This window comes from Ammospiza caudacuta, chromosome 14 (assembly GCF_027887145.1).
Source record: "Ammospiza caudacuta isolate bAmmCau1 chromosome 14, bAmmCau1.pri, whole genome shotgun sequence".
Classification (NCBI taxonomy): Eukaryota; Metazoa; Chordata; class Aves; order Passeriformes; family Passerellidae; genus Ammospiza; species Ammospiza caudacuta.
In genome coordinates, this window is record NC_080606.1 from 2,431,294 (window position 1) to 2,442,018 (window position 10,725).

The 10,725-nt window shown below is 47.2% G+C and overlaps 1 protein-coding gene across 1 annotated transcript; it reads right to left on the bottom strand.

Annotated features, from left to right (window-relative positions):
* Positions 1 to 216: 216 nt before the first annotated feature.
* LOC131563962 (ras-like protein family member 11A-like) lies at positions 217 to 9,800 on the bottom strand. The gene is made up of 4 exons (XM_058814204.1): positions 9,585 to 9,800; positions 8,175 to 8,231; positions 5,874 to 5,956; positions 217 to 684 (listed from the first exon to the last, which is right to left on the bottom strand). The coding sequence occupies exons 1-4, from the start codon at positions 9,727 to 9,729 to the stop codon at positions 217 to 219; spliced, it is 753 nt and encodes a 250-aa protein (XP_058670187.1). The 5' UTR covers positions 9,730 to 9,800.
* Between the last annotated feature and the right edge of the window lie 925 nt (positions 9,801 to 10,725).

The window sequence follows — 10,725 nt, forward strand, 5'->3', positions numbered from 1 at the left end:
CTCCAGAGAGCAAATTCTGCGAGTTCCTCTGCTGAATGAGCAGGGGCTTTTTGAGGAGGATGTGAAGACCAAACAAAAGAGTCTCTCACAGGACCCGAGGGTCTCTCACAGGACTGAGAGTCTCTCCCACATCCTGATGGCTGAATTGATGCCCCTTTTCCCCAGCTTGTTGCCCTTTTACCCAGGGCTCCAGAACACAATCCCTGAGCAGGAACATCAAAGCGTGGTGGCAGATTTGCCTTTGGAAGTCAGAGCCTGCTTCAAACGCCTCTTCAAGTCCTGCATGTTGGGCGACTTGGGCCTGACCAGGTGGAGACCTCTCCTCTTCTCCCCGTTGCAGCTGGAGCTGCTCCTGCTGAGCTCCTGGCACAGCTGCTGGAAGGCCTCGTGCACGCCCTCGCAGCTCTCCCGCGCCGACACCTCGCAGTAGGTGCCGCCCAGCTCGGTGGCCAGCTGCAGCCCCTCCTTGGAGGACACCTGCCTGGCCCTCAGCAGGTCCCCCTTGTTGGCCATGAGCAGCAGGGGGATGTTGGCGTTGGGGTGGATCCTGCGGATGTGCTGGTGCAGCGGACGCAGCAGGCGGAAGCTCTCGTAGTCCGTGATGGAGAACACGAAGACGAAGCCGTCGGCCCAGTAGATGGAGCGGTTTATCTGCTCCTGGCAGCAGATGCTGTCTGTGTCATCCTGCAAAACAGCAACATGGCATGTGCACATCAGGGATCAGCCCCACACAGAGCTGGATTTGAGCATGGGACTGTTTTCCCAGAAACCTCTCTGGAGGTACCAGGGAAATTCCTGGTGTTGGTAGCACTGTGCTGGCTTGTCCAGCCTGGAGAAATGTAGGGGGATAGAATATAAGAAAATAAAGATAGTGGAGAAAGTAATCTCACCCCTAAGGAGTTGCCCAAGCCATCCCACTCCTTTGCCACAGAGACAGGTTTGCTCAATAACAGCTGCTCGTAAGTAGCTTGCTTGGGTTTTGGGATGGCAAACTTAAATTCATTTTGCTTGGTTTATCTTGCTAGACCATGATGCAAAAGGTACAAGGGTTGATCTTTGCAGTTTATAGCTCAGTTTATTCATTATTATTTCATCTTTCCCCTACAGTACGTATTTTCTATCACACCAATGGTGTCTTTACTATTCCTATACTGGGACTAGTCAATGCTTTAGTTGAGTGTTGAGTGGGCCAGTTATCAAAGATTAGGAACAGCCTGACTTTAACAGGCCACAGCTGTAACCAGTGAGAAGAAGATGCTATGAAAGAGCGGTGTTGAGAAGGGAGCTGGAGTCAGGTGGCTGCTTTGTAAAGAAGAAAGAGTCAGTGCTTTGAGGAGTTGCACATGAGAAACACCAAGAAGGTATGAAACCTTGTGATAAGGAGACAACAGTATGGAACCCCTGTGATAAGATGACAACAGAGAAAAGCAGATTCTGGGGGGAACCTGGTTGTCACCATTAAGCCAGAAATGACACAAATTCACTCAAAGGCTGGTTTGCAGGACAGGAGCATTTAATATGAAAAATCCTCTCTTTTAGAGATAGATTCGACACATTCTACTTGATTGGCTAACTAACAAAACATCTTTATCACAAACAGTCCTTGAGAAGAACAGAAAAACTGAGTAGCAAAACAGCACCTGCAGGTTGTTTACACTAACAAGTTATTATTGTTTCTATGACTCCCTAAAAAGCCTCACAAGTCCACTGTGAGAAAACAAACCCCATTTTCTCTCACTCTGACCAGGCTGTTGCATCCACACCTGGTGACTGTAGCCAAGTGTGGGCCAGGCTCTGCTCCCAGGAACAGAACAAGAGGAAACACCTCAAGCTGCACCAGAGGAGGTTTAGGGTGGATATCAGGAGGAGTTTCTCCATGGAAAGGGTGGTCAGGCAATGGCAGGGGCTGCCCAGGGCGGTTTGGAGTCCCCAGCCCTGGAGGTGTCCAAGGAATGACTGGATATGGCACTCAGTGCAAGGTGGGGATCAATCATGGGTTTGACTCATTCTTCCTTTCCAACCTCACTGATTCCACGATTCTCTCATCCCGTACTGCAGGAAAGCAGTAATGTGGAATGGAGAGGGGTCAGAGCAAAGTGTTTGAAGAGAAAAGCCAAAATAATGCTTTGGAAAGTTAGTTCTGAATTCTCTGGTACCCAACCAGTCAGAAACTCACACTGTTATTGTGGACAAAACTGTGACAGGCACAGTAAGAGCACTAAAAGTCCATCAGGTTTGTCACAGCATGACAAGTGAACAGCTGTCCCCCCAGGTGACTTTTAGAGCTTTTTCCAATTCTTTATTCAATGTCTCCATGGACAGAGGCTCTCACTAACTCTGTTTGGTGAAGCCTGCCAGGTTTATCTGCCTTGCAGGTCTCCAGATAGTCAAAGTTCTTTTGAAAAAAAGCAATTGGTTACCAAGAAGCAATGACTGGAACTGAAAATCAGCTGAAGAGGAATTGGTAGTTTGTGGAGCTGTTTATATAATTTGGTTTATATAATTTTTTTCTGGTCACATATTTCTTGAGTCCATCACCCCTCCTATTTAGAGCCCCAACAACACCAGCTCTGGGACTACAAAGCTGAGTGCAGCACTGTGGGACTGAAAAGAGATCAGCTCACTTGTCAGGATGATGCTATTTCCAGCTAATCCTCTCCTCTTTGTTACCCTGCAGGGACAGGGATAGCCCAGCCAGAGAGGGAGATCCCTGCTGCAGTCTGCTTGCTTTGGAAAAGCTGTCACTCCTGTCAATGTTACATTTCTGCAATGTTATAATTTTTAAAATATCCTTTATTTAAGTTATATTTTATATAACAAGCATATTCTGTGTACAGCTCTTCATGAAGCTGGTAAAAATTGTGTATTTTAAGGAGAGTTCCACATCAAAAATAGAGAGCTCAACTTTTTATTATTGTTGCTAAATTCTATCCAAGAAATTTTCATTAACTTCAGTAAGACTGATAGAAAACACATTCCATTATCTATAATCTATAGAATGCATATCTGCCATTCACATTAATTCTAACAGAATTTAGTGCTCAGCACTCTCCCCAAACAGAGCACTTTTATTTAGACCTAAACATGAATGATGAAGCCTAACTTCAGATGGCAGAGGTAGCAAAGAATGAGTAACACTGATCAGTTTTCTCCTGGTAGATCAGACAGTAAAAGAACTACTGACAAACTCTTCTGTGAGGAGGAGGAAGCAGAATTTCTGAAGGGGCAGAGTGTAAATTAGGCTCAAAGCTTTCCCCAGGAGTTCTGCCAGCCAAGTGCCCTTTGTAAATATTTCATTACTACCCTCAGAGACACTGGCTCATCACACCTTGAGTATGTCTTTGCCAGCTCATAGCTAAATCCTGTGAGCAGTGACATTGGTTATCAGCTGCTCCTATCACTCCTCCCCAAACCCCAAAGCAGAATGATGCAGAGGGATCCTCCCCACAGCCTTGTTGGGAGGGTTAATGAGAGTGAACTCCAGCCAGGCTGGGGCAGCCTGTGGGAAGAAGGGCAATTTGCACTGTTGGGGTCTGGGCTGTAGCCAGTCTGGGGATAATTAGCCACTCTCCATGTCCTGGAAGCCTCTTTTCACCAGCAAAACCCTTTCATGGCAAAAAAAAAAAAAAAAAAAAAAAAAAAAAAAAAAAAAAAAAACCAACAAAACTAATTGCAGTGGCAAGCTTTGAGAATGGGTTTGGAGAAGGTGCACATTCAGAGAGCCCTAAGAGCAGAAATTCTCCCTCACTGCAGCTAGGCCCACCCAGCAGTGAGATGGATGGATGGATAATCCCAAGTGGAATGCTTTATTCAGGAAATCAAAGGTTAATGGGCTACTTTTTAAATGGAAATCTCTGCTCCAGAATGAATTTTGAAACACACAGGCCATTGCAGTGTATAGGCCAAGCAGCAATGAATCACCCAACAAAACCACTCATCTGCTTCTGTTTCTCTCTTACAATTTCACATTTCTGGGGGCTTGAATCCTCAGGGTTTCCACATGATTTCCTCCTGGAACACTGCACTCAGCCTGCAGAGTGCAGGAAACTCTCATCCTTAAGGATTTTAATAAAAAATCCAACATTTTCTAAATCTTAACTTGTTCTGTCACAGTCCCTCCAATTATTGCAGATTTATTATTTGAAGCAAACAGACATAGGGGGAGATAAGGGTGTCTGTGGGAGATCTTGGAACAGCACAGAAATTGGACTGGGACAAAGAAAATGAAACTCATTCCTAACTAATTTAAATAATTTCTAACTAAGCAATATCAGCTGTAGGCTTGGCTAAATTTTGTGCAGCTCTGGAGTCACTGAACTGTAGGACACAGCTTTAATTTAAACAGGAAAATAGCATCTCTGTGGTCTGAAAACAGGAGTTCAATTATCCCATGGCACAGAAGAGAGAAGGGATTTCCTTTGTTAAATGTTTTTCAGGCAATCCCAGCGGTGCCCAATCCCCCCCAGCTCCTCTCTGCAGGGCAAGCTGGCCAGGCCTTTGTGCTGGTAAATCCCACTTGAATATTTGGAGAGCTTCCACTGCAGCTTTTGTTTGCCTCTGAGTGTGCAGAGCAGATGAGGGCTCCTGCCCTCTGCTCTGTGCACCTTGCACAGAAGAGTGGGATTGCATCAAAGCTTTCCCCTTCAGCCCACTTCCAGGCAGAGGAGCTGGAAATGGAACTTTGGAAATTGGAGCTTTGCTTATTCCCTTGTGGGAATTCAGGATGAAGAGTCCCGTGGCACAGAGATGCTCAGGTGGCTCTGGGCAGGTAAAACAAAGGTGCAGAGCTGTCCAGGGCAGCCTGACACATGAGGAGAGAGGGTAGTGTTCCCATGCCAACATATTGGCCAAATCTAAGTCTAGTCTGAGGTTAAGGCCACACCTAGAAGTTTAAGCTTGGTGGTACAATGAGAATACCTGATTTAATAATGGAATCTCTGCTATTCAGTAGGTATTATTACTCATGAGACTTCCAGCATTCATGTAACCCCAAATTTCACTACATTTCCTGTTGCTCTGACACTATTTTCATCCTCTTGTTCTGCATGTGAAGCAGATCTTCAAGGAGAAACAGTATTAATCCTGCTTGGAAAAATATTTCTAGAAAGAGGTTCCTGGTAGAATATTAAATCTAGAATATAATAGAATCATCAAATCATTAAGATTGGAAAAGGTCTTTAATATCACAATAGAATTATAGAATCCTTAAGATTGGAAAAGGTCTTTATTATCACAATAGAATTATAGAATCATTAAGATTGGAAAAGGTCTTTAATATCACAATACAATTATAGAATCATTAAGATTGGAAAAAGTCTTTAATATCATCGAGTCCAACTGTCTAGAGCACTGATAGAAAAAGGAGTGTGATAATTGCTAACATCTTAAAAAAAGGAATTAATTACATTTAAAACCAGGGTAAGGAAAGCAGGGCAAAGCACCACAGCTGGAAATGGCAGCTGCTGTGAAGCCTGACCCCTTGGAAAGAAACACTTCTCCAAATCTGAGAGACTTTGGGTGGGGAGGAAGAGACTCTGGGCCTCTGGGCAGGTGAGTTTCCTGCCATGCAGGGACAGAAACCACTTGACAGAAAATAAAATAATCAAGCTGTTGGCAAGAGGGAAGCAGATTGTGATTTTACTGCTGTTTAGTAATGTGTTGGTAATAAAATTGGTGTAATTTTGGCTCACTCCTGAAGGAGCCTGATTTAACACCTTCAAGAGCTCATTTTGGTGCAGTTTAAGGTACCTTGATGAGTCTTGGGTTTGAGCCCAGGTGTGTTCCTGCTGCTAAGCAGAGTTAATTACAGATGGAAGTGCTGGCAATAAACATGAGACAGAAGCGTGTGGAAAAGCACAGAGCAGTTGTTTTACCTCCAATGAGACAAAGGGAGTGTCCTGCACCTGCAGAGAGATCTGCTCCCCATCTATGGTGAACTTCCTGGAATACAAAGCACCTGGGGGAGAAGGAAGATGTCAGTCAGGGACTGTACCAGGGAAGCAAAATGACAAAGGAAAGGTAAAATGGGACTGTTGAAATCCAGAGCTCTGAGGTTTAGGATGTGGAGCTGCCTGTAGGAAAGTGCCTGGCCTGGAGTGCTGGTGTGGCTGTTTGCTCAGCAGTGGGGCTGTGTTTGCTGAGTGGGGACATGTCCTGAAGGCACAGCCAGCCTGGGGGTGGGAAGGGTCACTCAGGATTGAGTCACAGACACAAAGTGGGCACATAAACCCCACTCAGGTTTCCAGTCCATACTGTCAACTTTATATAGAAGTGCAGTTCACTTTTATAATCACAAATGAAGACATCCAGGTGTGGTTGGTGAAAGGAGTGAGTGTTTCCTGATGCATTTTTCTGAATGCCTTTAAAAAAGGAAAGTGCTCCAGTTTTGGGCACAGAATGAGGGATGGTATACAAATCCCCCAGGTGCTCTTGGGGTTTGTGTGATTTAGAGCTTGGTTGAAATCCCCAAAGACTGGACACTTCAAACCTGACTTTGGTTAATCTGGAGGAGCCAGTTCTACCCACCTAGGCCTGATCTAGCTCTGATCTAACCAACCCTATCCTGGGCTTGAACATTATTTTGTTACTGCAGCTGAGGTAAATGACAACAAAAATTTAAGTCTTGGTCTTGTGAACTCTCTGTGGTTCAGAGGTGGCTGTCATCCTCATTTTCCTTTAGAACTTAGCCCCAGTCACGTGGGGCTGTGAGGAAATGCTAATCCACAGCTGCTGTGTAAAGCCCTTCTGTCCTGCCCCAGCACCATTGTCACTGCTGCCTCCAGAACAATGTCAGATGTGGAGAAATCCACCCACTGGAGAGCAAGGAATTCACATGAACAGGGAGCCCACTAGTGACAGTAATGCCCTCACTTCTGAAAATCAGCTTTGTTTCAAGGAAACAAATGATTTTATTCCAGTGGAAAGGACCCTGAGCTCACAGAGCATTTTCAGCACAAGGAAATTCAGCACTGAATCCCACATTACCATGTTGTGGTTTAATACTGTGAGGGGATCCAGGCCTGGTGGGATTTGGTTTGTGTTTAAAAGCAGCCCTGATTTAAAGCTGTAAAGGTGATTTATGAGAAGACACTGCACCCCAAGACCAGACAGCCCCTTGTTCCCATTGCATGATGCCCTGCAGAACAATGAGCAGGAGCTGCCAGGCAGTGCCCCTGCTCTGCCCAGGGATGGCTGGCACAAAGACAGGCAGGGCTGAGTGATCCCAAGGGCAGTCACTGCCACCTGTTCATTATTGCTGGAACATTCACCTCTCCTGCAGCATGGCCACGGGCCTGGGAGCTTAATGGGAAAAGCATGTGGCTCCCAGCACTGCTCTGGCAGCCATCACTGCACAGCTCCCAGCTCTCACTTGATGTACAGCCTCCCAGAGAAGAGGTGACACAAGAAAAGGAGCAAAAGTGCAGCCAAGCATCAGGGTTAACCAGGGTCAGGGAGGGGCAGCTGGGAGGAGGAGCTTCCAGAGTGCATTTCCTCAGATCAAAGGTGCCTTGTGCTGCTCCTTCCTCATCCTGAGCTCAGCAAGCATCTCCAAAGTGAAGCATTTTCTGAATTCTGCCCACTTTTACCCCAAAACTGTGAGGTGGCAAATGTAGGGGGTGTGCAGTAGGGGTGAGCATGGGGGTACAGTATTTTCCTGGAACAGTTCACATGAACACACCCTCTGGATTAAACAAGGAATGAATGGTTGCTTTGCCTTTCTTATGGAGAGAAGGTTTCAATTTCAAGGTTTCCCTGGTTTTAATAGCCCCTGAAATAAAGGGAATGCACAGAAAAGGTTCTGAACTGCATTTACACTCCTCAGAATTCCTCTGCCTTCCCTGGGGTTGCAGGGGGAGCAGCATTAGGTTTCCATGGTTTAGTTGATGTGTAAGTTGTTCCCTGAGACTGTGTTTCACTATAGGTATGTCCCCAAGCAAACCTTTTACTCTGATCCCTTTCCATCAACTTGGAGAAAAAAAAAAAACAAACAGCTGAAAGAATCATAAATAATGAGCCTTTGATTTATTGCTTTCATAGCTCGAGGCTATTAACTGAAAATATGCACCTTATGGACATCTAACACCACTTGGCTTCCCTGTAACGTGCAGCAGTCACAAAGCAGACAGGATTTCTTTCCCACTCCCTGCAGGGCTGCTGGGCAGAGCAGAACTCACCAGTGTTGGCTTCGTAGTCCCCAATAAATCTCTTAGTGAGGAAGCGCACGACCAGGGCTGCAAAACAACGACAGAAAGGTGGGTGCTTGGTGAGAGAGAGCCCTGAGCACCCTGCACAGCTGCTGGGGCATCCCCTGCAGGAGGGAGGCTCACGTGGAACCAGCTTCATCTCGGCATTGCTCATGTGCTGCTCTGCCAGAGCTGCTCTCAGCTCTCACAGACAAAGATCTGGGGCCAGCCTGGGATACCCAGCACAGAGTTCTTCACAGCTTGTGTTGGAAATGAGCCCTGGGATTCAGGAGGTTGTTTCCCTGTGACTGCAGGTAAAACAATCTGTCCTTTGCTCTGAAAGAATTTAGAAGAGTAACAAGGCAGCAGACTGCGGCTAATCCAGATTTAAGCATTTTCTGTCATGCAAGAAGTGAGGCTGATGGATGGAATGGCTCTTTCCAGCCTTAAAACCTCTCACAAAACCCATTAGTGGTATCTAATCACACCCAGCAAACAAACTCCATGTGCTCTGCACCCTTGGGTCATGCTGCAGCACCCTGGCTTCTTATTCACCTTATTCACCTTAACCTGAGCTGCTTTCTTAAACTCTGATAAGAAAATTTTCCTTTTTCTGCATAAAACATTTAAATCCCATCATGGCAACAGTAACATATACTCCTGTGGTGCTTGGATCTCAGTAGATTCCTAGTAACTTGCAACACCACTTAATTAAGAATTAAACAAAATATCTTATTCTGCAAGCAACATTATTTTGTAATAGATTTCATTTCAAGCAATAATTTTTCTCACAGTGACACTGGGTCATCCTTTAACATCCTTAAATGAAATTGTCTGTGCAGCTGTCTTTAAGAAACTATTTAAAAATAATATGAAGATGTGGCTGCTTCAAAGCCAAAACAAACATTTTGCTGAATCCCGTGGAACCACAGACGTAATAAATCAATCTGCTTTTCATAATTCCTGAAATCATGGACCAGATATTCAACAATGCTCTCTTTACCCTCTTTTCTTCCCCTCTCCTTTGGACAATAATAAAGACACATCTTGTACACTGTGATTTGTCTGAGCATAAAAGCATAAAACAGAGCATAAAACACTTACAGAAAGGAGGATAAAAGCCGCCTTTTGGGGTGTGGAAATGTAGCTACAGTTAAATAATTTGCTCAAGAGCAGCTAGAAGCATTTGGGAGTACAAAACTCACTGCTGGCTCATGTTGGCTTCTCACGCATCTACAGCAAATCTCAAAAATTCTCCTATGCCTTTTCTTTAAAATAAAAGAAAAAAGGAAGGAAAATAAAAGAAAGCAAATTGAAATAGTTAAGCTAAATTTCGCTAGTTTGGGTGTGTCTGGCAGCGAAGGAGCAGGGAAGGAAAGCGGGGCACACACCTGTCCTTACCTGTCTTGCCCACGCCGCTGCCGCCCAGCACCACCAGCTTGATGATTTTGTTGGGCGCGCAGTCCAGCGCAGGGTACTCCGGGATGGGCAGCAGCAGGAAGTTGGTGGAGTACTGAGACATCGTGTGCTCAGGGATGAGGAGCATGCCAGAAGGGATGGCTGCTCGGCCCGGGCTGCGGGAGGAAAGCAGGAGCGCGGCTCCGCGGCGCCCGTCCTCGCCCGGCTCTGCCGGCAGCCAGAAGCGCTCTCATCCCACTGCAGGCGATCTCCCGAGGAATGCGAGAGCGCCCGGCCTCCCTCAGCCAATGCCTCTGCTCAGGCAGCGACTTCGCAGAGCCGAGGGGAACTTTTTGATCGGCCCCCGTGAAAGCTGACTCCGGCAGCGCGCAGCCAATGGCGAGGGCAGCGGGACATTCCTGCCCCGGCCCCGAGCGGGCCGCGCCTGCCGCCCCTCACAGCTCGCCCCTCACAGCCCTCCCTTCACAACTCTCCCCTCACGGCTCTCCCATCACAGCCGTCCCCTCACAGCCGTCCCCTCACAGCCGTCCCCTCGCAGCTCTCCCCTCGCAGCTCTCCCCTCACCCTGCCGCCCCTCACAGCCCTCCCCTCACGGCTCTCCCATCACAGCCCTCCCCAGGCCTGCTCCGTGCGCTCCCCTGGCCGGCTGCTAAAATCCAGATTTTGGGGCTTTGCAGCCGTCACGGGAGCGCTCGGAGCGCGGTGCGGTCACGGCCGTGCTCAGCTCTAATTCGGCTGTGAATAATCCGGTTCTGCCTGTCCGAGTCCTTCGCCCTTTCCGCGACCCCAGCCCCGCGCTCTGTTGTTCTCCCTGCGCCCTTCATTGTGTACTGTCCATGAGACCCCGCTCTCCAGGATAATAAACATTTCCATCTCCCTCAGAGCTTTGGGGCAGCTGTGGGATATTCCAAAATCCCAGCTGACATGCCGTGAATCCTCCGGGATACATTTGATCTGCTGCTTTGTGAGTCCTGAAGGGCGGCAGGAACGTGGGGCAGCGTTGGGGTGGGACCCTGCAGGCTCTGCAAAGGGAATTTGGGGCTGCTGACAGACTGGGGCTGGGCGGCTTCCAGAGGGAAGAATGAGGAGAGAATGGCTTCTCTAGGAAAACTGAGTGGGGTTT

Excerpts from the sequence above, each read along its gene's own strand:
- LOC131563962 (XM_058814204.1), bottom strand. The coding sequence starts at position 9,729 with ATGCTCCTCATCCCTGAGCACACGATGTCTCAGTACTCCACCAACTTC. Across the intron at positions 8,232-9,584 it reads CAGCGGCGTGGGCAAGACAG|CCCTGGTCGTGCGCTTCCTC; the intron begins GTAAGGACAGGT and ends GTTGTTTTGCAG. Across the intron at positions 5,957-8,174 it reads GGACTACGAAGCCAACACTG|GTGCTTTGTATTCCAGGAAG; the intron begins GTGAGTTCTGCT and ends CTTCTCCCCCAG.